Genomic DNA, 27,886 nt, shown 5'->3' with positions numbered 1-27,886 from the left:
GATATCTGGTTCTAGAATATTCCACTGTATAAACTGTGAGCCTACAGCGATCGGATACCAAGATAAATAAGTTCAACAGCAGCACGCTTCCAAGAGAACATTTCTCCACTGTGTGACGTCACACTGTGTAGTGGTTCAACATTCCACACATTCTCATGAGATCAGGGAGGATACTCACACACACACACACGCACGCACGCACGCACGCACGCACGCACGCACGCACGCACGCACACACATGCACGCACACACACACACACACACACACACACACACGCGCACACACTCACGCACGCACGCATGCACGCACGCACACGCATGCACGCACACACATGCACGCACACACATGCACACACACACACACACACACCTCTCCGCCGTGTGCCAGGGTGAGATCGACCAAGGACACAGCAGTGAATGTGTGTTCAACATATGTTGTGCACAGTCAGTGGTGTAACTAAGTACATTTACTTAAGTAAGTACTGTGAGTGCAATGTTGAAGTATTTGTACTTTACTTGAGTATTTCCAGTTGCCCAATACTTTTACTTCTACTCCACTACATCTCGGATCCAAATGTTGTACTTTTACTCCACTTCAATTATTTGAAATCTTTAGTTAATAGTTACTGTACTTGCAGGTTTTGATTATTATTACAAAACATACATTAACCACTTCGGCCCTATGAACATTTTTTCGGCCATTTGAAAATAGAAGATCTACAAGCTCACAATGTGTCGCAATGTGACGCATTGTGAGCTTGTAGTTCTGCTATTTTCAAAGGTTCTATTTTTGTGAAATGGGACATCCTGTATAACGAGTACTTTTGGTACATTAAGTACATTTTGACAGTAAAACTTTTAGAGGAGAGGAGAGGAGAGGAGAGGAGAGGAGAGGAGGAGAGGAGAGGAGAGGCATGTATCATAAACCATGTCTGCAAAGTAAATTCCCCTCATGTTCAAACGCAGATCCAAACCAAAGTGCATTGTACAACCAGGCCTTCTGTCTGCTGCTTTCATTACACATTGCAAATGTTCTCCAGTGAATAGTTCAATGAATAGTAATTTCCCCCATAGCAGCCAATGATATACCACTGACAATGAGCCCCAATGTGAAGGCAGGGGGGGAGAAAAATGATTGGGTCTTTAATAGCCTTCTGAAAGACTCCATTCTTTTCTTTCTCAAAAGTGCTGAATTGTTGGTTTCAAAGATCCTTCAGTGACTCTCAGTTCATTTAATGAAATATTCTGGATGGCCAACATGAAATGTGCCATCTATTCAATCAGTTTAGGCATTTAGCAGACGCTCTTAATCCAGAGCGATTTACAATAAGCAAGGTGATACATACAGCAATACAATAAGCAAGGTAATACATCAATATACAAGTAAGACTCCCTAATCGGGAAATAAGCGACCGTCAGGTTGCATACACAAACTTTAGAAGGCAATAGGCAATCAGGAGGGAATATGGAAAATGGGACAGATCCATGTTGATGACATGTGTATTGCAAGAATTGGCCTCATGGTGGCGCTAGAAGGGGGCCACGTGAGAAATGAGTGGGGTTGTGGTTTTGTAGCCAAGGAGTGTGTGTGCAAAGTTTGGCATGGATAGGGGCAACGGTGGCGAAGATAGAGCTCACAGCGTGGCACTGCAAGCTTGTAGATCTGCTATTTTTGAAAAGTCATGAAAATGTGTGCAAATCTTTGAATGTATGTATTTTTTAAGCAAACATTTGTAACTCAAATTTTGCCCTGGAACTAAATATTTTGAGATGGGGGTCTGTGTGGCGGCTGTGGCCAAATACATATCATTTTCACATGAAAAGGTTTGAGCACCACCTGACATAGAAACATAGGTTTTTCAAAAAACCTTAGAAGGATTTGAAATATTCAAAGACTTGCAAAAATGCTCATATTTCAAAAAATAGTAGATCTACAAGCACAGAGTGCCGTGCTGTGAGCTTGTATATCTGCTATTTTTCAATAGTTAAAGCACAAAATAATGCGTAATAGATAATACGTTCCCAGTCTAAATGGGTTAAACCCCCTCCCCTATGAAGAACATTCATGGGGGGCCCGCAGTGAATCCTTGTACTCAGAATTTGGTGTGACACCCCTGATCGGAACACTTCAACCACGATAAAGAATGGGCGCTCCACCCTTCCCCGCCAGTCTAATGGTAAACTAAACCACTCTCGTGTGTCTTGCCACCTGTTACCATTGGCTATTTTTGGATTTTAGGCATATATTATTTCTCGGTTGGTCTATAAATATCATTTCCGGGGCTCTCAACATCTCCCTCCATGCACATATCTGTAGGCCCAGGGTATGGGTTAATGAAGGAGAATACCTTATCTAGGGCAATAGTGGCTTTGCTCGGAGCTGAAATTGTACCTTCTCCATTATAAGTCCTGACCTGCTCTACCAGAGCAGATAAAGTTATGGACCCCTACTGCTCTACCAGAGCAGATAAAGTTATGGACCCCTACTGAGCACACACACACATGCACTGGGGTGTTCTAAGTCTGTGACCCTATGAGGATACTGTATATCATGACCTACTTTCTTTTTCTTCTTCTTCTTTTTGGCTGGTGAAATTCACCCTTTGTCAGCCTTCTGATTGGGCCCAGACTGACCAACCAGAAGGCTCTTTCTGCCTTGTCCCACCCTGGTTCTGCCATGTTTATGTTGAATTTGCTAAAACATAATTTTTGGAGCCATACAACATTTAAAAACATGCCCAATCACTACTGATTGCACCTGAGAGGCTTTCTTCTTACATTAACCAGTTGAACCCTATAGCATCCCTATTTTGAGGGGAACCGCGAGCAGAACATAGCAGATCTACAAGCTCAAGTCCTGACCTGCTCTACCACAGCAGATAAAGTTATGGACCCCTACTGAGCTGTGAAGCATGAGGCATTGTGAGCTTGTAGATTGGCTATTTCCAGCAAAAAGATTTGATGTAGGGGGGAAATAAAGAGCAGCCCAAGTACAAGTATTATATATATATTTCCAAGTGTTGAGGTTAAGTTAACCTGAATCCAACACAACGTTACACATTGACAGTGGCCTACTTGTCAAACAAGTCTGTGAAGCTGTATGAACATTTTTAATATGCAACACAATGGTATACAACTGTGTGCCCCAGCTCATTTCTACTATTTATATTTATCTATTTCATATTACGTGTCCGAATGTCGTGTGCAATCTTACGTTGAGGTGATGTACTACAGTACTGAGGTGAAAGTAGACAGTTTAAGCTTGACAATTTTCAGGACGGCAGCGCCAGGCGGAGTACGGCAGTCAAAATCATTAAGCAAACTGCCGTTGGCGACAGGGTCCCACCCCCTTTTACTGAACGCTTTGGTTCCCATGGCGACGCGTCTATACAGCAGACGTTTTAGGCGCAAAGTGGAAAGGGAGCTTTTGGCGTAGTAGAGACGGCTGTGGCGGCAGCAGGTTGATCTATCGAGCGCTGATCATTTCTGGTTACCGTTGCCATCTGCCGTAAGCCGTCATCTGCTTAAAGTGGCTATTGTCTGCTCCAATACGGGACCCCAACGGCACCTTCCCGCGACCCCACTTTGGGTCGCGACTCTCGCGACCAATAGTTTGAACCACTGATGTTGAAGGAGCTGTGTGAACTGTGAAGACAGCGAGAGATCCACATGCACGCTCGATCCACATGCACGCACGCGTCGGCTGCTAGCCTACGAACGGTGAGGCCTATCGTTGACCGCCTACTACCTATGACTGTGGGTGGCTGGGTCTGCGGCTCTGAATGTGGCCGTGGAATTAGGCCCTTTGAACTGTAAGAGAAGCTACAGTATATTATGGGGGTCCCTGCTTCATCTCTCTCTCTCTCTCTCTAGGGGGTCCTTGGCCTGAAAAAAGACCCGATTTAACTCACACAAGCATACACAGCTAAACCCCCTCAGAGTGCATTTAACTCCCCATTTTTAACACTTTTTGTCAGGGCTGCTGCTCCAACATTGTCCGAGAGGTTTACTGTGTTTAGGGATCATGGGGTACAATTACAGCAGCCGGACAAGACAACACAATAATCCTTGAATGCTCGTTCTACAAGACAGAAGGAGCAGAAGATGAGAAATAGTGGGAGGAAATCTATCTGGAATACTTAATTGCATCACTGAAAGAATGTCTTTTTCAGGAGAAACCCTTTTTAAAATGAATCCTACAGAGGACTATCTGACAATGCAGTCTAAGCCCTGGCTAGACACAGGGGAGTGAAGGGGGGGAAGGGTGGGGGGGGGGGGGGAGTGGGACTGAGTTACTAGGGCCCAATGTGGAGGGAGGGGCCCTAATTATTTTTAGCTAATGAAAAATTGCAGATATACAAGCTCACAGTGCGGCACTCGGTGCCACGCTGTGAGCTTGTATATCTGCAATTTTTCAATAGCAGTGGAAAAAGTTGTGAAAATTATGTGCAAATCTTTCAATATAATTATGTTTTTTATGTACATATTTGTAACTCAAATGTTGCTTCTGGGGGGTCCCTGGAATTACATATTTTGAGATGGGGGTCCATGGCCAAATACATATAGTTTTGGGGGTCCTTCACATGAAAAGGTTTGAGCACCACTGACATAGAAACATAGGTTTTTCAAAAAAACCTTAGAAGGATTTGAAATATTCAAAGACTTGCACACATTTTCAAGATTTTTCAATAAAGCACAAAATAATGTGTAATAAATAATCAGTCAAAATGGGTTAAACAAACCCCCTCCCCCTTGAAGAACATTCATGATGGGCCCGCTCTGAATCCTTGTACCCAGGGCCCAGAATTTGGTGTGACGCCCCTGTTTAGACAAATATTGTTGAATGGATTTGGGGTTCATCAGAGACTTAGACTTTCCCTCCCGGTACAACAACTTGAGCTTTAGTTAGAAATCGTGGACTTTGCTCCCTAAATAAACCATATCGAGTCCTGCAGGGTAATTAAATAGGATTACAGGAAGAAGCAGGAAGAAAAATAACAAAAGTGCAGAGAAGTTTACTTACAGTAACTCAGAAATAGAACGGAGCTTTGGAGTTTAATCTTAATTTACGGATCCAACCTTTTAGAGAGGGAAAAAAAAGAGTAAGAAAACATAATGGGTAGAAAAAAACGGATTAATGAATGTATTATTAAGTTGATTATAGCTCTGTTTGGGGGATGGAGTGATTTATCACAGGGAGGATTTCAAATTGAGTTAAGCCTCGCCTTTGTCAGGCTTTGCTGCCTGGGTTAATGTGTGTTCATGTTACAGCACTATACTGCCATCTGCAGGTAATATTAAGAAGAATGTTGTGTGCAATGCTATTGTGGTGTAGAGTGTAGAGCAGGGGTGGGTAACTTTGATAATGGAGAGGGCCACTATATTTCCACATTCACTTCAGAGGGCCACAACGCATATACAGTCAAACATAGCAAAAATAGCATCAAAACAAATGCTTACAATGGATTCAGAATAATTAAAAACACCTAGTTAGACCCCTCACATCCCACTTAAAGCATATTTTTTGGGAGTAATTTTTTTCCCTTATAGTATAGTGAATGAGACCCAGCATTTAATTTACCCTAGCTGTCAAAGATTCTCCTACGGATGTTGAATTTCAAACGTTGTTAGATATGTTTGGTAAGGAATTTATTCACAGCTTTGTATATGTTCTGATCATATTCCCTGACTGTCTATAAAGCAACAATGTAACTCAGGGGTTGTGGTGGATGAAACAGTTCTTTACAGAGGTTACCTGAGATAAAACAAAGTCATTCATGAAGCTCTTCCTGTGTTGTTGTTGACAATAACCAGTAAGACTCCCTAATCGGGAGATAAGCGACCGTAGGTGGCTTATCTCCACAAATAGGGCAAAAATGTGTTTTTCCAAAATCTTCCTGATCCATGTTGATGACATGAGTGTAGAGATGCTGTGTAGTGATATTCGTGATTTTAGGGCAAAAACTGTAGGAGCAGTGTCCAAAAATGTGTTTTAAAAATCGGCCTGAAGGTGGCGCTAGAATAGGGCCATGTGAGAAATGAGGGGTGGGGTCTCCGCGTTGCCTTGGCGGACGAATAGGTACCGGCCCCGGCTCTCCCGGACGCTCCTAGCCCGAGTTACGGCATTTTATGTGCGCTGCAGTGGCAGGGGGTCCTCCACTGGGGGCGCCACCACTTTTGCATCCCTTCTGGAGCACCAGGAGTCGGTGGTCCCCGGGAATTCCCCGTGAGCAGCCCCGTTGGGGTGGTCATTTGGTCATTTTTGCACATTTGGTCATTTTTTACATCTGGGGGTCCCCCACGGACCTGGGGGTCCCTGGGGCTCCGGGGGTCCTTGGAGGTTGTAGTTTGGCAGGCAAGGAGTGTGTGTGTAAAATCTGGCATGGATCGGGTCAACGGGTGCGGAGATATAAGCAGGGAAAAAGTGTGACGTGTGAGCACATTTGGTCATTTTTTACATCTGGGGGTCCCCCAGGGACCTGGGGGTCCCTGGGGCTCCGGGGGTCCTTGGAGGTTGTAGTTTGCCAGTCAAGGAGTGTGTGTGCAAAATTTGGCATGGATGGGGGCAACGGTTGTGGAGATATGAGCAGGGCAAAAGTGTGACAGACTCACTGACTCACTGACTGACTCACTCACTCACTCACAGACAGCCGGTGGAGGTTTTTGCGACCGTCAGGGAGCAGTTTACTATGAAAACCTCCACCGGCCGTCCGTCGGTCGGTCACACGTCACACGTCACACCTTTGCCCTGCTCATATCTCCGCATCAGTATATAGGGCTTGTTTGTTTATTGTATGACATCACGCCACATCATCAGCTGTGGACTCTGTGATGTCATCGTATCGCATCAGTATATAGGGCTTGTTTGTTTATTGTATGACATCACGCCACATCATCAGCTGTGGACTCTGTGATGTCATCGTATCTCCATATATGGCCATCTCCGTATATGGAGATATAAGTCGTCCATGCCCAAGTATGGGCTGGTGAGGTCAGACTTTGTGTGATGCGTAGGTTATCTCCATATATGGAGATTCAACATTCCAGGCAGCTCTCTTCCCTGGTGAGAATTGCCCCTTTATATAGGGCTTGTTTGTGTATTGTATGACATCACGCCACATCATCAGCTGTGGACTCTGTGATGTCATCGTATCTCCATATATGGCCATCTCCGTATATGGAGATATAAGTCGTCCATGCCCAAGTATGGGCTGGTGAGGTCAGACTTTGTGTGATGCGTAGGTTATCTCCATATATGGAGATTCAACATTCCAGGTGTAACTATGGCTACCCGTATGACGTGAGAGGTGGAGGTTGTGATATTTGTGGAGATAAGCGACCAACGGTCGCTTATCTCCCGATTAGGGAGTCTTACTGGTGGTAGTAAATGCGACCTACGGTCGCAACAAACAGTTGGTATTGTAATGAATGAAACATGTGTGTTGTTGTTGACAATAACAAACAGTTGGTATTGTAATGAATGAAACATGTGTGTAACATACCTGTTTCAAGGTGTGTCCACACACTGCATCATTAGTGGACTCCACAACTTAGATCTGTAGATTCACACACATTCCCACTGATTTATAAATGACTGTAGTCTAGTAGCTCCACATGCTATCCCATTGCCTGGAGGGTTTGGTCACACCCTGATTGGCTAGTTGGTTGTTAGGCAACCCTTTATTTATTATTTTTGCACATCATCCCCTTTGATCATGTCAAAACTATTCAAACAAACAGAACATTTTATGAATGACTGTATTTATTTATTATTGATTTTATTTGTCTGTTGTGTAACTCTTAAAGTGTACAAATGGAACCACATGGACTGTAGGGACCATTTGCACCCTCTCAGAGTTACAGACCTAGGGGTCCATTTGGTTCCATTTGTGCCTCTCTAATTGGGGTTTTTCTGCCCCCTAGTGGTCACTTCAGGACAGGTGTTGCCAATGTTGATGTGAAAAAGTGGTGGGATGTGATCTTTACATTTTATAGATATTTTAAAGTTTCAAATATAACTTTCTTTAACCCTCCCAAAATTAAATCAAGTCATTTTAAGGCAAGTCAACAGTTGGAAGCTGTAATCATTTTTTGCAGGTGCATTTTAAGGTTGTAGGCCTGCTGCCACTTTAAATATATATCAACTGGTTTAAATATGAATGATTACTATCACAATATAGAGCTATTTAACAGTTACTGAACAAACACTATAGCAATGATTACTGTGTGTGTGTGTGTGTGTGTGTGTGTGTGTGTGTGTGTGTGTGTGTGTGTGTGCACGTGTGCGTGTGTGCGTGCGTGCGCGCGCGCGTGTGTGTGTGTGTGTGCAAGCGCACAAAATAACCCTCACTTCAAAAAAATACATTATTAAGATTTTTTAATTAACACAATTCTATCAGTGTTTAATGTAACCTTGGCACAATTTAAACACAATAGCATTGTTTTCATTTTCTTGAAGATATTAGTAAATATACATGAAAGGTTGGAAATAAATGTTTTACATTTTATAATTACGTTTTATAGGTAAAAAAAAAAACAAGGATTTTCAAAACACTTCATTGGAGTTTCCATTATCAACAAAACTTTACAATATTCATGTTTAAATGTTCTAGACCAGATGTTCTCACACTTGCTGGTCACGACCCCCAAAATAATATTTGAACTGGAGACCCCCCAAAATAACCATATATAATCAGGTTTGAACTGGGGACCCCCCAAAATAACCATATATAATCAGGTTTGAACTGGGGACCCCCCAAAATAACCATATATAATCAGGTTTGAACTGGAGACCCCCCAAAATAACCATATATAATCAGGTTTGAACTGGAGACCCCCCAAAATAACCATATAATCAGGTTTGAACTGGGGACCCCCACCCTGACAAACTGTAAATTGTAGGAGTTGAGGCATTACATTTGGTTTGACTCAGTTCCAGGTTGCGAGGCGTTGTGAGCTTGTAGATCGGCTATTTTCACAATATTTGCCTTTTTATGTTATCTGACAATTTGTCCAATGTTTGACCAGTTTATAGTTTCATTACTTTTAGAAGTGCTTTCATTGTCCCTTCACTGTCGTCTGGGTCCCTCTGGTGGTCCCCAGATGGGGGTCCCTCTGGGGGTCCAGAACCACAGGTTGAGAACAAACCTTTTCATGTCAATCTGAGAAGTTTGTGCATGAGACTCCATTTTTACAAGATTCCTTGTTTGAAAATAGCAGATCTACAAGCTCACAACGTACCGTAATGCGGCACGCTGTGAGCTTGTAGATCTGCTATTTTCAAACAGTCCATTTATACAGAAATGGTTAAAGTGGTTACACTGATTTTGACGGTATATCCATGAATGTTGCTGGGGACCCCCTGGAACCCTGGGGGTCCCCGGACCACACTTTGAGACCCACTGTATTCATGATCTATACATCTGTACGATAGATTCATGTTTAATGTGTTTGCCCCCCCCCCCCCCCCCCCCTCCCCCCCTCCATCACTATGGAAACCAAACCATATTGATTCTGTAACCCCCTCCCCCCACAAAACCACAACACCTGTTCCTGATCATTACATTATGATACAACCCCCTGTCTGTCTGTCTGTCTGTCTGTCTGTCTGTCCTCACACAGAGACACAGAGGAGTCAAGGTTAAACCCAAAGGCAGCATAGAGAGGTTCAGTAAATGTGGCCTGGACGGTGTAAATGTGTCTCAGTGTGTTTGAGGACACTTCATAGAAGGACAGAATCCCTTCAGGACAGTCCAGATACACTGCTACTCTGTTGGAGTCAGAGGGACGAACAGGAAGGTAAGTGGTCTTACTATTGTGTATGACAGTGTATCTGTTACCAGGGTTACCATCACTACAGGCCAGTCCCCAGGACATTTTATTGAATCCAAGCAGACAGTCCTCACCCTTTCCTTTCCTACTGATTCCTCTGTAGGTCACTCCTATCTGAACATCTCCACTCCTCTCTACCTCCCAGTAACAGCGTCCAGTCAGACCCTCTGTACACAGAACCTGGACCCGTCCATCAAACCTGTCTGTATGATCAGGATATGAATGATGCTGTTTCACCCGAGTCGCCTTCAGGTTGTTCTCAGACAGAGAGAGGAATCTGCTTGCTGTGTTTGTGTCCAGTGTGAGACGATGTGAATCTGATGAGAAAACAACACAGTAAACATTAAAAACATCCCTCACTGGGTGACACACACACACATACACGCACGCGCGCGCACACACACACACACGCACGCACGCACGCACGCACGCACGCACGCACGCACGCACGCACGCACGCACGCACGCACGCACGCACGCACGCACGCACGCACACACACACACACACACACACACACACACACACAGAGTAATAATCAGGAACAGGTGTGTTTTTTTTTTGGGGGGGGGGGGGTGTTTACAGAATCAATATGGTTTGGAGGGGGGGGGGGTTGTTACACATTTAGTTGATTGTTGTACAGATTTATAGATCATGAATACAGTGGTTCTCAGAGTGGGGTCTGGGGTTAGGGTTAGGGTCCTTGAGGGGGTTCCAGGGGGTCCCCAGCAACATTCATGTATATAACACCAAAATCAGTGTAACCACTTTAACCATTTACTGCATATATTTGAAAATAAACAAGCTCACAACGCGTTGCATCGCGATGCGTTGTGAGCTTGTAGATCATCTATTTTCAAAAAATATCTTGGAAAAGCAGAGTCTCTGCCACAAACTCTTTTCAGATGAGAGTCTGTGACACACACACGCACACGCGCACACGCACACACACACACACACACACACACACACACACACACACACACACACTTTCCAAACATGTTCATACTTTTTCATATTTTTTTCAAAAATAGCAGTTCTACAAGCTCGCAGCACGGCACCAAGTGATGCGCTGTGATCTTGTAGATCTGCAGACCTAATGTGTTAATACAGCATCACACTCATTTGAACCACTTTATCCATATTTTACACGTTGGCTATTTAACACATTTAGAGCTATAAAACATCTGTGTCATTTTAGATTAGATCTCTATATTTAGCAATAAGGAAAAAAAAAGAATTCTCCATATTCTAACTTTTGGTGATTTTTCCTAAGCTAGCGCCCCCTACTGTACTTGATCAACTACAGCATTACACAAAAGAACCTAAAGTAGCAGATCTACAAGCTCCAAACATGGCGTGAAGTGACGCGTTTGGAGCACAGATGTTTTCTAGCTCTAAATGTGTTAAATAGCCAACGTGTAAAACATGGATAAAGTGGTTCAAATGAGTGTAATGCTGTATTAAACATTTTGACCCCTGGGGGTCCCCGGACCACACTTTGAGAACCAATGCTATAAAGAACCATCAACCACTTTAACCCTTCATCGACCGGTGTCTCCCAGGGCTCTATACTTGGTCTGCTCAGTTTCTCCCTCCACACTACAAAATAGCCGATCTACAAGCTAAAAACGTGTCATAGCAGGATGTGTTGTAAGCTTGTAGATCTGCTATTTACGATGAATGTTCACGTATTAAGACATGTCCAACATTGGGACGCAGGGTTTAAATGGTTAATGGTTCAAAGAAGGTTCTTTGAGGAACCATTTGTGCTTGTGAGCTTGTAGATCTGATATTTTTCAGAGCCCTGAGGAACTCCAGTCAGTGACGTGGGTTTAAGTGTTTAACATATAAAATAAATATCATTAAAATAATGTTTTATTCATTAAAATCAGTTCCTGATTGCAGGTCTAATTAACCACTTGAACCCTAGTGAACCTATTCAGTATTCATAATTCTAAAACAGCAGATCTTCAAGCTCACAACATGTTGCAATGCAACAAACACGACAGACAGACATTATGTTGTGAGGTTGTAGATTGGCTATTTTCACTACATTGTGGCGACCCTGCCCATGTGAAGACGGAGACAATGGGGAGGTGGGGTGTTTTGATGGGGGGAGAGGTGCCTAGTTCAGGTTGGCAGTTTAGGTCAGGCTGGGAGGGGTTAACAATGGGGAAAGGTGGTTGGATGATGAAGAAGAGCGTGAAGAGGAAAAAGGAAGTGGAGAGACAGCCTAGACAGATCAGAGCAGCCTCTTTGTTATTTTTCAGCCTCCTCCCAACCCAGTTCTAGCCTGTATTTAAGGGTCCGCCTCAGTGTGCCGACGGGCCGGTATTCCGACACTAAAACTAACCCTAACTCTAACCCCAACCCTAAACTTAACCTCAGTAACCGTGACGAGTAACTAACCTGCCGACGCTAGTCGGAACAGCGGCCCGTCGGGACACTGAGCGGACCCCGTATTGAAAGGGCAATAAAACCTGGTGCTCCGGTTAAAACGTCATCATTGTTTCCTCCTTTTATTTATTAGTCGGTGAGTTAGCTGTGAGGGACCGCAAACGCTACAATATTTAGACAGTTCTGTTTTAATGCATTTATTTTGGGGAAATGTTCTTCATTTCAATACAACAATGCATTGATAAAAAATAAAAAAGTACTGTAGTTGTAAATTGTACTTATTTATACTTGAGTATTTACTCGAGTAAATACTTTGTCCACCACTGGTTGTCAGGACAGAAAAATGTCCAAACATGGAATAAATTCCTTCTCAAGACATTTCCTCACTAATGTGTTTGTAAAGATGTCTAGTAACACATTTCAAAAGGTTGAAACTCCCCTCGGGCAGCGGGAACAGCCACGCCCACTTTTCCTGCTCGTCACAAAGCCTTGTTTTGTGTGAGAATCTATATTTGTGGGAGCGTGTCAAATTAAAAAGTATCTTTATTAGTTTGTTGAATCCTAGGAGACACTGCTCCTCAGGAGTCCAGATCACCTGGAGGTCCTCTGGTTCCTCCACACACACACACACACACACACACACACACACACACACACACACACACACACACACACACACACACACACACACACACACACACACCTCTATGGATGTGGTCAGCAACACCACACTTCTCAACACTTTTTATCTGCTGAATAAGAGCTAAGCTTGTTGCCACTTCACACACTGATTGAACTGTGTTTTAAATGGTCTCTCCAGGGGTCTTGAACCCCAGTGTTAGTGTTACTAAACACCTTTAAAATACATTGGTGAAGGTTTTTATAATATCCCCTGAATACAGGGAGGGAGGGGCCAACAGAGTATAAAACAGTGTATAAAATGTCAATGTGACAGACAGAGAGATAGACAGACAGACAGACAGACAGACAGACAGACAGACAGACAGACAGACAGACAGACAGACAGACAGATACTCACAGAGTTGAGGTTTAATCCAGTGTTCTCCTGAATGATTCAAACTGTAGGAAATAGAACAATAATGAATCAATGTCTGACTGTCTAACACACTGTCTCCACTACCTGACATAGTTCTGTTCCTTTTGCTATCTCACACACACGCACGCACGCACGCACGCACGCACGCACGCACGCACCCACACACACACACAGCTCACACTAAAGATCTGTTCTCCTAGAACACGGTGGGCAGTTTTTATTTACAGAGTTCCATACTGACTTTGATAAAATGAGCCAAGGGACAACACTTGAAACTCATTCTAAATGCATGTTTAAATGTAATTCATTCATCATTAGTATTATTGATTTATTTTCTTTATTTTATGCATGTTTTCTTGTTTACAGCACAGTATGTCATTTAAGCTCTGATATTCATGTCAGACATACTTTTACATGTCTAGAGTCTTGCTGTGCTGTTATCTCATCCTGGACTGAAAATCATTTTTGTGACATTTTTCAACTCTGGAAAATGACAGGATGAATGAGGACTAGTTCATCATCGTGGGCTCACATTTAAAAAAGGATGGAATGCTGAGGATTGTTGTGGTGGTCTTGTACATCTAAAGAAGGGATGGAAGGATGAGGATGGTTGTGGAGGTCTTGTACATTGGACGTTATGGGTGAAGCCCCCCTCCCACCTGGCCAGCCAGTTCAACATTGTAAGGGAAACACTGCACTAACCAACATGAACACAGTCCAAGTCTACTCACTTCAGAGTCTCCAGTGCAGCAGAGAGCTTCTTCAGACCAGAGCCTCCTAAGTGGCTGAAGTTCAAGTCCAGCTGTTTCAGATGGGAGGGGTTGAAGGTCAGAGCTGAAGCCAGAGAAGAACAGCCTTCATCTGTGAGCCCACATCCTGACAACCTGCAGAGAAATCCATATTTAACAAAGTGCTGTTGATGTTCAAGTAGAGATCCACACAGAGAGAAAACACACTATTTATTTACCTCAGGATCTGCAGTCCACACTCTTCACTCTTCAGTAGAGCAGAGAGTTGGTCCAGTTGTGATTCCTGCAGGCAGTTGAAACTGATGTCCAATTCTTTCAAATGGGAAAGTTTAGATCTGAGAGCTGAGACCAGGATGTCAAATCCTGTCTGTGTGATGTTACAGCCAGCAAGTCTGTAATTAAAGATTACATATCTGGATTGATTATCAGAGTTTTGGAGGAGGGACCAAAGAGATGGAAAGAACAGGCAGGCAGGAATAATGTGAAGTAAATCATGGTCATCTTCCAACAGGAAGCTAACTGAAAGGAAACAGGAAGCAGCAAGTTAACAACAGATGATCCAGAAAACTGACTGAGAGAGGACAGACAGACAGACAGACAGACAGACAGACAGACAGACAGACAGACAGACAGACAGACAGACAGACAGACAGACAGACAGACAGACAGACAGACAGACAGACAGACAGACAGACAGACCGACAGACAGAAAGACAGCAGGGTAGTTGCCAGGTATACAGTAGTAGATAGTAATCACATATAGTTATTAATTAGTACATATAATATATAAACCAGTAAAACGCCTAAGGGTGAAAAAGCGACCTCGCCCTAAAGTCGCGCAGGACGTAATTCGCACAGGACGTAATTGATTTGTGAGCTTATAGATTGGCCATTTTCACTGTATTTAGACAGTTTTGTTTTAATACATTTATTTTGGGGGAAATTGTTCACAGCCACTCCTACTTTTCTCTAAATAATGCTAAATAATGTTGGTTAATTAATCTGACCTCAGTATCTTCAGTTCACAATGTGGACTCTTTAATCCAGCAGAGATGAGTTCCATGAATGAATCCTCCACGTCGTTATAACTGAGATCCAATTCTCTTAGATGTGAAGGATTAGAGCTGAGAGCTGAAGCCACAATTTCATAATCTGGCTTTTTGAGTCGACAGCCAACAAGTCTGTAAATGTAGAACATGTCAAAACAGAGACAAAACACAAGTTAGATCAAGTACATGTTATAGGAAAAAAAAACATGCCCCCAAAAAATCATGAAAATAAATCAGTCAACCCACAACCCAATCACATGGTGAGGGTTGTATACTCAGCAGCGCCAAAAGCATTTCCACAGTAGTTTGTGTGCGTCTTTAATGATTATTTTATGTTCAGGAGTTTTGTCATTCTAGTCTTGGTCTGGTCTTGACCTTTGGTGTTGTCAACGTTTTGAGGGCACAAAGGTCAAATGCCAGGACAGGAAGGTCATCAAATAAAACAACGATTTAAAGTCCACAGAAATAATTAATTTAACTCTTATTGCTATTAACGAGTATACTTAATTATGTGAATTGATGCGCGCGCAAACACACAGTCAGACACACACACAGTCACTCACACACACACACACACACACACACACACACACACACACACACACACACAGGGACGTGCTGGCCATTGGGAAAAGCGGGACAACTCCTGAACGGCCGGTTCATTCCCGGCCGGTCCAGGCCGGCCATTAGGGGGGAAAAAAAAATGTCTGCCTTTTTTCCATTTTGGGGGCTGGGCGGCCAACAAAGTAAATTGTCACTGTCGGGCAGAAACCTTGTATCTCCAAGTTTCAAATTTGTAATTTTTTTTTGCAAAGCAAAGCCCGCTTTGCTTTGCAGATCTACAAGCACACTCGTTGTGTGTTTGTAGATCGGCTGTTTTCACTAGTTTAAATCATTTTTAAAATGATAAATACACAACAAACGGTTTTGGACATTTCCACCCAACAACAACGAAATATAACTCATGTAATTGACCCACTGGCTTGTCACTTTGTCACAAATCGCAGCGCTAGAGAGAGAGAGATCTCTCTCTATAGCGCAATGAGGGCCTCTCCAACTCTTTTTCCCGGGCTGAATCAGGGGCCCAGCATGTCCCTGCACGCACGCACGCACGCACGCACGCACGCACGCACGCACGCACGCACGCACGCACGCACGCACGCACGCACGCACGCACGCACGCACGCACGCACGCACACACACACACACACACACACACACACACACACACACACACACACACACACACACACACACACACACACACACACACACACACGCGTTAGTGTCTTATTAGCCAAGGATCTATCCTTTATTTGCACAATACCACCAGACCTGATTATTATTGGATATCATATTTTACATTTTTCATTTCTCAAGGTTCAAGGTTCAAGGTTCAATTTTATTTGTCTCCCAGGGGAGAAATTTGTCTTGGAGACAGAGTCACAGCTGCATACATATAAACACTTAACAGAAAAAAAAAAAAAAAGAAACTCAAAAACAAGACAAACAAAAAAATACACATACAACCCATAGAGCCTCTCCTTAATTAGTTATGTGTCTATCATTTAGTATTTTGATTGATAGAGGAACAAACGAGTGCTTATATATATTATAATGGCAAATTGGGATCCTAAATCTCCTGCCCGATGGCATTAGATCATACTCTGGGTTCAGAACATGCAAGGGGTCGGACAAAATGTTCCGAGCTTGTCTTACTACTACTTGCTCAAAGATGGCTTGAGGGGTGATCGGGGGGGTGGCCATACCCATGATCTTCCCTGCCATATTTGCCAGCCTAGCTATTTGAGACTTGTATACAACAGTCAGGTTACCAAACCAGCTAGACATACCATATCTCAGGATGGATTCAATACTAGCCCTATAGAGGGTCAACATAATATTTACACTGACTCCAAAAAGCCTCAGTCTTCGAAAAAAGTGTAGACGCTGATGTATCTTAGAGCATAAGGTTGTAACATGCATGTGCCAGCTCAGATCCTGATCAATCTGCACTCCTAGGTACTTATAGGAGGCGACCTGCTTGATGTTATGGTCATGAACACTAATCATGCTGTGGTCTCCTATGGATTTCTACTTATAGTGTTAGGTGTGATGGTAGATTGATTCTCTTCTAATTCACATGACTACTAACCGAGCCTTTCTGGTGTTCCTCACAGCTGGGACCAGTCTGGATGTCGCCCAGTCTGTTGTTGTTCTGTATTTGCCCAGGTCCAACTCATCCAGAACCTCCTCTGATGTCAGCAGCATGTGGGCCAGAGCTGAACACTGGGAGTCAGACAGTTTTTTCTTTGATCCGTCCCCTGACTCCAGGTACTGTTGGATCTCCTGATGCAGTGAGTGGTCGTTCATCTCCATCAAACAGTGGAGGATGTTGATACATCTGTCAGGAGAGAACCTTTGATGATTCATCTTCTTCAGGTTGTCGATGGCTCTCTGGATGCTCTCTGGATTGTGGTCTGTCTGATCCAGCAGGCCTCCCAATAGACTCTGGTTGGACTGCAGTGAGAGGCCATGAAGGAACCGGAGAAAGAGGTCCAGGTGGCCATTCTTACTCTCCGAGGACTTTTCAAAGGCTCTCATCAGGAAGTCATCCAAGGAACTGACATCAACTCCCAGGAATCTCGTAAGTACCTTCACATTCCTCTGTGTGTAACAATGGAACAGGTAGACTGCAGCCAGAAACTCCTGGATGCTCAGATGAACAAAGCTGTAGACCTTTCTCTTAGATTGAACAGTCTCTTCTTTGAAGATCTCTGTGCACACTCCTGAGTACAGAGATGCGTCTTTCACATCAAGACCACACTCTTCCACGTCTTCTTGGTAGAACATCATGCTACCTTTGTCCAGATGTTCAAACGCCAGCCTGCCCAGCTTCAGAAGAACCTCCCTGTCAGCTTCCATTAGCTGCTGTTGATTCACATCATGTCTCTCATGGTACTTCTTCCACTTCCTCTTGGTCTGAACCCACAGGAAGCTGCTGTACATCGCAGTCTGGGTCTTGGGCAGCTTTTCGGTCTCGTCTGTCTTCAACATGTCCTCCAGAACGGTAGCGGTGATCCAACAGAAGACTGGGATGTGACACATGATGTGGAGGCTCTTTGATGTCTTCATGTGTGAGATGATTTTGCTGGCCAGCTTCTCATCGCTGAATCTCTTCCTGAAGAACTCCTCCTTCTGGTGGTCTGTGAACCCTCGTACCTCTGTCACCAAGTCAACATATGCAGGAGGGATCTGATTGGCTGCTGCAGGTCTGGTCGTTATCCAGAGGAGGGCTGAGGGGAGCAGATTCCCCTTGATGAGGTTTGTCAACAGCAAGTCCACTGATGATGTCACTGTGGCATCAGAGACGATGTCATTGTTGTTGAAGACATCAGAATCAATGTCAATGTTCTTGAATTTCAGCCGAAACCTGCTTTCATCCAGACCATCAAAGATGAAGCCAACCTTCCAGACAGCGAGCTGCTCTGCTGTGATCTTCTTTAATTCTGGGTGGAAACGATGAATCAGTGAGAGAAGACTGTGCTGCTCATCTCTGACCAGGTTCAGCTCCCGGAATGAGAAGGGAACCAGGAGAATGACATCTTGATTTTCCAAACCCCTTGCCCAGTCCAGAGTGAACTTACGCACAGAGAAGGTTTTTCCAATGCCAGCGATGCCCTTGGTCAGAACTCTTCTGTTGGGTTTATCTCTGCCAAGGAGGAGGGGCTTAAAGATGTCACAGCATTTGATTGGTTGGTCATGGAGGGTCTTCTTGGAAGCTGTCTCTAGCTGCCAGACCTCATGTTGGTTATTAACCCCTTCACTCTCTCCTGCTGAGATGTAGAGCTCTGTGTAGATGCTGCTGAGGGAGGGCACTTCAGTGACATATGTCACACGATCAAGACGGTTCAAACCGACCTTATAAACCTTTAAATACTCCAGCGGACTGACACCTGCTATGAGAAGAGAATGAAGACATGTTTAACATATTAAAGTTAATACATAACTTTACATTGAATATACAATAGGCCTACCATTAACTATTTCTTATACCCGCCAAAAAATCTACAATTCGTAAAAAAATAAGGGGAAAAAAGCTATATATATATACCCCGTATTTTCCGGACTATAAGGCGCACCGGACTATAAGGCGCACTGTCAATGAATGGTCTATTTTCGAACTGTTTTCAATCATATATAAGGCGCACCGGACTATAAGGCGCACCGGACTATAAGGCGCACGTAATATATCGTATAATTATGTTAATCATCAGCATTTGGACATTGATTTAGGAACACAATTTGGACATTTAGTCTGATGATATTTTCTGATATTTAAAGATTTCAGTAATCAATATGAAATGATAATTTGTGTAAAATGTGTCCAGTCTTACTTTGTTCACTTGTGGTTTGTCTGGATGTCTTCTTTTCAGGTGTGGTTCTGAGTCTCTCTCTGTGGAGAAGAACACAATATAATATAGATAATAGATAGTTTAATAACTTATTATTTAATTAACCACTTAAAACCTATGTACTTTGTCCTTCAATGAATAGCGCCGATACAAGCTCAGGAAGTGCTGTGATGCCAATCATGCCATGTGTTGTGAGCTTGTAGATCTGCTCTTTATTTCCATTCCAACATCAAACAAGAAGCAGAGTGCGCAAAGTGCCTTACAGACCAGGCTTTACAGACAAGGTGAATGGAGGACATTGGAGGTAGTGGTCTCACTCTACTGGATGTAAATAAAAATGTTACTGGGGGTGAGATCTGATTTATTTAACCACATCTGGATGAACATTCAGACAAAATAGCAGATCTACAAGCTCATGACATGTAGATGTAGCAGGGACCTCCCACTGTATATTGTAAGAATATTTGGAGAATAACCTTTTCCCTAGATTTCATAGATAGCTTCATAGAGTTGTTTGACATACATTATTATGTTTATTAATATGTTGGATTCATGTTAATGTTTTCAGACAGTGAACCTTTTTACGGTCATTGGCTCTGCTCTTTTTCCCTCTCACACCTACTCTCAGAAAATAGCAGATCTTCAAGCTCACGTTCCTCATCACACAAATAATTGGCGGACCCCTGTAGTAACTCTGAGGACCCCCTCGGGGTCCCGGACCCCCTGTTGAAGACCCCTGCTCTAAATACTTCATTGACCAGGATTCCTAGCTATACATGGTCACCTCCATTTCCCCTCTAAAAGGCCAAATACATATCATTTAGGGGGTCCTCACCAAGTACATATCATTTAGGGGGTCCTCACCAAGTACATATCATTTAGGGGGTCCTCACCAAATAGATATCATTTAGGGGGTCCAAAAGGCCAAACACATATCATATAGGGCATACATGGTCAACTGGCAGCCCGGGGGCCACATCATGCGGCCCCCACCTTCACTTAATGCGGCCCGCAGATTAATATCGGAATACTGATATATTGTTTACAGCTGTTACAATTCCAAACATGCAAAGATGACCCCCTTTAATTACTTCAGTTAACAGAAGAACATATAAATGCTTTTGAAATTAAATAACAAGTTCACTTTTCAGGATTAACAAAATAAAATAAAAAATAGCAAAAATAGCAGATCTACAAGCTCATAAAGCGCCGCACTGCAAAGCGTTTTGAGCTTGTAGATCAGCTAATTTTGTTAACTTTCACTGTATATGCATTGTGGCCCTCTGGACTGAGTGTGGGAATATAGTGGCCCTCTCCATCATCAAAGTTGCCCAATCCTGATTTTTAGGGGGTCCAAAAGGCCAAATACATCTAATTTAGGGGGTCCAAAAGGCCAGATACATATCATTTAGGGGGTCCAAAAGGCCAAATACATATCATTTAGGGGTATTAAAGTGCCAAATCACAACAAGTTTTCTCAATAGAGCAGAGAGCCCATCTTGTCCCATCCTGACCAAGCAGTGTCAAAGCTCTTATAAGAGAGAGATGCTGTTCATTGACATACTGTGTGTGTGGAGGTCCAGGTTCATTACTGAAGTTAGGACCCCATTCTTTTGAGCAGTCACTCTTCATGGACAGAAGGCTGGGTGTTGGAGACTCTGCTCTGGGGTGAACACTTCTGGAATGAGAAAAAGAATCCTCAATTATCATGTGAATGAAGAAGTCAGTTTATTGAAGCAATGTGAGAGCTCCACCAACCAACGTTACCGGATCTTACGCTGTAGCATTGTGGGTAGTGAGTTTTTTTTCAGTTAAACATGCTTCTTAAAACTACAGGGAAAGTCTATTGCATCGTCACTGTCTGGCCAAAACCTCTTAACTCGATTTTTGAGTTTTTAGATTTTTTGGCATGAATCAGGGCAATTGAACAGCCTTTACATCTGAGTGTTGGTCAAAAAATATTGAACCAATGGAAAGTAGTAAAAAGTGCTTGGGACAAAACCTCCTAACTCCACACTTTCTGCCAAACCAGCTAACTCCACTCGATTGGCCCTCTCTTTTTCCATGAATATGTGATATTGAACACCCTTTACGTCTGTGTGTTGGTTAAAATAATATTCAACCAATGAAAAGTAGTAAAAAGCCCTTCGGTCAAAACTCCACTTGAGCTCATTTTCCCAAAAACGAACATTTTGGAGTTAGGAGGTTTCGGCCCGACAGCAGAGATATAGGCCTACTGTAAGAGGATTCAAATACTGTGTGTGTGGAGGTTGACGCGTTTTGAGCTTGTAAATCAGCTATTTTTTCTATTTTTGTATTGAAATCCTGAATAATTTTTTAGCTATTTTTAATTGGAATCCTGAAAACTTGCAAATGCATTGTTCTTATGCTAACTTTATGAATTTAAATATAAATACATTGGGCATAAAGAATACAATAAAATTGTAATACTGGTCAATAAGCTACAAATATACATCTTTACGTCTGTGTGTTGGTTAAAATAATATTGAATCATGTGGCCCCCGGGCCGCTAGTTGCCCATGTATGATTTAGGGGGTCCAAAATGCCAAATACATATAATTTAGGGGGTCCAAAAGGCCAAATACATGTCATTTATTAAAGTGCCAAATCACAACAAGGTTTCTCAATAGAGCAGAGAGCCCATCTTGTCCCATCCTGACCAAGCAGTGTCAAAGCTCTTATAAGAGAGAGATGTTGTTCATTGACATACTGTGTGTGTGGAGGTCCAGGTTCATTACTGAAGTTAATATGTGCTCCTTTAGACCAGTCACTCTTCATGGACAGAAGGCTGGGTGTTGGAGACTCTGCTCTGGGGTGAACACTTCTGGAATGAGAAAAAGAATCCTCAATTATCATGTGAATGAAGAAGTCAGTTTATTGAAGCAATGTGAGAGCTCCACCAACAAACGTTACCGGATCTTATGCTGTAGCATTGTGGGTATTGAGGTTTTTTCAGTTAAACATGCTTCTTAAAACTACAGGGAAAGTCTATTGCATCGTCACTGTCTGGCCAAAACCTCTTAACTCCATTTTTGAGTTTTTAGATTTTTTGGCATAAATCAGGGCTATTGAACACCCTTTACGTCTGAGTGTTGGTTAAAATAATATTGAACCAATGGAAAGTAGTAAAAAGTGCTTGGGAGAAAACTTCCTAACTCCACACTTTCGGCCAAACCAGCTAACTCCACCCGATTGGCCCTCTCTTTTTTCATAAATATGTGCTATTGAACACCCTTTACGTCTGTGTGTTGGTTAAAATAATATTCAACCAATGAAAAGTAGTAAAAAGCCCTTCGGTCAAAACCTCCTAACTCCACTTGAGCTCATTTTCCCAAAAATTTACATTTTGGAGTTAGGAGGTTTCGGCCCGACAGCAGAGATATACTGTAAGAGGATTCAAATACTGTGTGTGTGGAGGTCGACGTGTTTTGAGCTTGTAAATCAGCTATTTTTTTCTATTTTTGAATTGGATTCCTGAATTATTTTTTAGCTATTGGAGTCCTTTTATAAATTATGGAAGGATGTCACTCTAAAATATTAAGAGCCAGACCACAATGTCTGTTCAGTAGAGTTTGATATCAACTGAATGAGGGTGTGAAGTGTTGTTTTCTGTGTTTTAGGCCCCATTTACACTGGCAGTCAAATCCAGCCTGAATCAGATCTGTGCCGCACCCAGATTGGAATGTGATTTGTTTAAATGAGACTAAATGCAAACAGGTCACATGGAAGCAGTAACCTGATCTAACGAGCCAAGTCGCATCTCAAACTGTCCAAAACTTCACTTGCAGCTTGACCCGAAAGCTACGGACGTCATTACAGACGATAATTGTATGTTGATTTACGAAAGTGCAAGGGTTGTAATCAAAGTAAAACAATAGTTCAGCAGAAGACATTTCTCACGGCATTGGCAGAAAATGGGTTCACAAGGACTTATCTGCAATGTCAGAGGAAAATTAAGAATATGAAGAACACATATAAAGAGAGAAAAGGCCATGGCGCCTACGTAATTACCACAGTAACCAAAGCAGATATGTCAACACAGGGCAGCTTTGGGTTGAAGTAGTTAAAATTAGCCTGAACACACAGATCAGATCTGGTCACTTGCAAATGCAGTGTGAACAGTCGGGCCAAAAGATCGGATTTGAGAAATAAATCAGATGTAGGCTAGATTTGACTGCAGTCTAAATGGGGCCTGACATTCTGAGACCAGTAGAGTCTGATCATAAACCAGGTCAGTGGCATTGTGGTTAGAGTGTCCGCTCTAAGACTTGGAGGTCAGGGTTCGATCCCCAGCCGGGTCATAATACCAAAGACTGTAAAATTGGGACCTCATGGGCCTCCCCGCTGGCACTCAGCATCAAGGGTTGGATTGGGAGGTTTGATCAACAGCTGCGGCTCACCGCTCCAAGAGATGGGTCAAATGTGGAGAACAAATCTTGCATACAGCAAAGTATATGATAAATAGTAGGACTTTAACTAAAATATATGTTTTCTGTGTCTTTTACATTCTGACCTGGGATCAGTAGAGTGGTGTCCATCTTTGAAGTGAATAGGTTTATACATGGACCTGTCACTCTTCATGGAGACACAGCTGGGTACAGGAGACCCTGCTCTCTGCTGATGGACCCTGAGAGAAACAGAGGATCAACATGATTTACTTTATTTATATTCAATCATTAGAATCCATGTGGAATCCACTCAGTCAAACGTCTCTTACTGTACATGAACTCTCTTCTGTGAAGTATTCTTCTGGATACACATACTGTACGTGCCATGGAATGAGCCAATACGTCACGTGATTCATTGTTTGGTCCGGCAGATACTTGTGTGCCTCAGTTATTATTATTGGCAGAATCATGGAAAGTTTAGAATATTTGGCGGTTCCGGTTTGTAAATATGAGTAACATTATTGTGTTCTGGTTCCTCAACATTGCTGTGTCAAAAAAAAAAGTACACATCAAACAAGAAGCCGAGTGCAAGAAGTGCTTTACAGACGAGGTGAATGGAGGTAGTGGTCTCATTGTACTGGATGTACGGTAATAAAAATATGACTGGGGGTGAGATCTGATTTATTTAACCACATCTAGGTGAACATTCAGCCAAAATAGCAGATTTACAGGCTCATGACTTAGATGTAGCAGAGACCCCCCACTGTATATTGTAAGAATATGTGGAAAATAACCTTGTCCATAGATTTCATAGATGGCTTCATAGAGTTGTTTAACATACATTATCATTTCTATTAATAAGTTGTTTTCACGTAAATGTGTTTTCAGACAGTGAACCTTTTTACTGTCATTGGCTCTGCTTTTTTTCCCTCTCACACCTACTCTCAGAAAATAGCAGATCCACAAGCTCACGTTCCCCAGCACACAATTAATTGGCGGACCCCTGTAGTAAATATGAGGACCCCCTGTTGAAGACCCCTGCTCTATGTAATTCATTGACCAGGATTCCTATCTATACGTAGTCGCCTTCATTCCCCTTGAAAGGGCCAAATACATATCATTTAGGGGGTCTAAAAGGCCAAATACATATCATTTAGGGGGTCTAAAAGGCCAAATACATATCATTTAGGGGGTCCAAAAGGCCAAATACATATCATTTAGGGGGTCTAAAAGGCCAAATACATATCATTTAGGGGGTCTAAAAGGCCAAATACATATCATTTAGGGGGTCTAAAAGGCCAAATACATATCATTTAGGGGGTCTAAAAGGCCAAATACATATCATTTAGGGGGTCTAAAAGGCCAAATACATATCATTTAGGGGGTCTAAAGGCCAAATACATATCATTTAGGGGGTCCTCGCCAAACACATATCATTTAGGGCAGGGGTGGGCAACTTTGATGATGGTGAGGGCCACTATATTTCCACCTTCACTCCAGAGGACCACATTGCATATTTCTACGTCCTACTTTGTCATTCTAGTATCTCATACAAAAGAAGAAAAAATAGCAGATCTACAAGCTCAAAACGCTGCGATGCGTTTTGAGCTTGTAGATCGGCTATTTTTGCTTCTTTTGAATTGGAATCCTGAATTATTTTTTGTTATTGTGGGCTCGCCAAAGGCGAGAACACTATGTTATCCTCATTATTTATAGAGTGAGTTCCGTCGCATATTTCCACCGCAGACAGTTGACATTTTCCGCCGCAGACAGTAGAAAGGCAGAGCCACTAGCCAATGAGGTGGCTTGATTGTATTTGAGTTCCGTCGAAGACAGTATAAAGGCAGGGCCCTTAGCCAATGAGGTGTAATTGAGGTGTGGAAAATCTGGGAGTGGTGTTAGCTGGGGTATTGGTTGAGCTTCACATGACAATTAACACATCACCTTTGGGGGGAAATATATAATGACTTCTGCCGTATATTTTTGCCACATATTCTTGCCACAAGCTTGCCTGAGAGGGACAGTTGCTCACAATTCCAGTTTCCATTGACTCTGTCTGGGAACTCCAGAGGCCTTTCTCTACCTTCATGATGAATGGTCATTGGAGCGACAGGAATGATCCTGTCGCTCACTGGATCCAGAACCTCATTCTCATTGTCTCAGGAGACCATGTGGAGAGCATTTGACTCTACGTCACTCAATCTCTGGGCATTTTGTTCATTTTGTGCACTCTGGTTGGAGTTTCATACCCCTCATGTCTGTTGGAGTTCTAGGCGCATTCTAAAATAAATAAAACAAAATATATAGGCTGCTTTCAGGTCCGACGCTCGCAGCAGCACAGTGTGTGTGTGTGTGTGTGTGTGTGTGTGTGTGTGTGTGTGTGTGTGTGTGTGTGTGTGTGTGTGTGTGTGTGCGTGCGTGCGTGCGTGCGTGCGTGCGTGCGTGTGTGTGTGTCGCTCTCTCAAAAAGAGAAAGAGAGAGAGAGAGAGAGCGCATAAGAGACGACTGAGAGATTCAATCTCTCTAAAAGCAAAAAGGTCTCATCTAAAGTCTCTAACTTGGTCAAACATGTATGAGTGATTACTTTGTTTGATGTGAAAGCATAAAGACCTGCTGGATGTTACCTCTTACTTGCGTGATCCAGGTTGGATCCAGTCAATTTGAAGAAATACTCCAGCGTTTACTTTGAGGTGAGGACAAGAACGAGCATGCATACGTTTTCAAACGGGTCTCATTCTTTAGTGCTGGATGTGCTCTAATTTGTGCCATTGAAATCATCAATTGTCTGGTCACTTGCAAATGCAGTGTGAACAGTCTGGCCAAAAGATCGGATTTGAGAAATAAATCAGATGTAGGCTAGATTTGACTGCAGTCTAAATGGGGCCTGACATTCTGACCTGTGACCAGTAGAGTCTGATCATAAACCAGGTCAGTGGCTTTGTGGTTAGAGTGTCCGCTCTGAGACTTGGAGGTCAGGGTTCGATCCCCAGCCGGGTCATAATACCAAAGACTGTAAAATTGGGACCTCGTGGGCCTCCCTGCTTGGCACTCAGCATCAAGGGTTGGATTGGGAGGTTTGATCAACAGCTGCGGCTCACCGCTCCAAGAGATGGCTCAAATGCGGAGAACAAATCTTGCATACAGCAAAGTATATGACAAATAGTAATACTTTAAAATATATGTTTTCTGTATGTTTTACATTCTGACCTGGGATCAGTAGAGTGGTGTCCATCTTTGAAGTAAATAGGTTTATCCATGGACCAGTCACTCTTCATGGAGACACAGCTGGGTACAGGAGACCCTGCTCTCTGCTGATGGACCCTGAGAGAAACAGAGGATCAACATGATTTACTTTATTCAATCATTAGAATCCATGTGGAATCCACTCAGTCAAACGTCTCTTACTGTACATGAACTCTCTTCTCTGAAGTATTCTTCTGGATACACATACTGTACGTGCCATGGAATGAGTCAATACATCACGTGATTCATTGTTTGGTCCGGCAGATACTTGTGTGCCTCAATTATTATTATTGGCAGAATCGTGGAAAGTTTAGAATATTTGGCGGTTCTGTTTGTAAATATGAGTAACATTATTGTGTTCTGGTTCCTCAACATTGCTGTGACAAGAAAAAATATATATATTCACATCAAACAAGAAGCCGAGTGCGAGAAGTGCCTTACAGACGAGGTGAATGGAGGTAGTGGTCTCACTGTACTGGATGTACGGTAATAAAAATATGACTGGGGGTGAGATCTGATTTATTTAACCACATCTAGGTGAACATTCAGACAAAATAGCAGATCTACAGGCTCATGACTTAGATGTAGCAGAGACCCCCCACTGTATATTGTAAGAATATGTGGAAAATAACCTTGTCCATAGATTTCATAGATGTCTTCATAGAGTTGTTTAACATACATTATCATTTCTATTAATATGTTGGATTCACGTAAATGTGTTTTCAGACAGTGAAC

At 42.8% G+C, this 27,886-nt stretch overlaps 1 protein-coding gene across 1 annotated transcript in view; it reads right to left on the bottom strand.

Annotated features, from left to right (window-relative positions):
* The window catches only part of LOC308308746 (uncharacterized protein), a gene marked incomplete at its 3' end in the record, with an annotated part of 41,399 nt that overhangs the window by 1,339 nt on the left and 12,174 nt on the right, over positions 1–27,886 (bottom strand). The window contains exons 6-13 of the mRNA XM_080754199.1: positions 27,128–27,229; positions 19,482–19,540; positions 17,992–19,043; positions 17,740–17,883; positions 17,504–17,604; positions 15,043–15,216; positions 14,086–14,170; positions 9,620–10,077 (exon numbers count right to left, since the gene is read on the bottom strand). Of these exons, the coding sequence (XP_080610325.1) occupies positions 9,620–10,077; positions 14,086–14,170; positions 15,043–15,216; positions 17,504–17,604; positions 17,740–17,883; positions 17,992–19,043; positions 19,482–19,540; positions 27,128–27,229 (2,175 nt within the window). The remainder of the gene's footprint in view (positions 1–9,619; positions 10,078–14,085; positions 14,171–15,042; positions 15,217–17,503; positions 17,605–17,739; positions 17,884–17,991; positions 19,044–19,481; positions 19,541–27,127; positions 27,230–27,886) is intronic.

The sequence above is a fragment of the Nannobrachium achirus genome (genome assembly GCF_963921795.1).
Source record: "Nannobrachium achirus genome assembly, chromosome: 23".
NCBI lineage: Eukaryota > Metazoa > Chordata > Actinopteri > Myctophiformes > Myctophidae > Nannobrachium > Nannobrachium achirus.
Note: the sequence above shows the minus strand (reverse complement) of the source record. Positions and strands in the feature narration are given on the sequence as shown.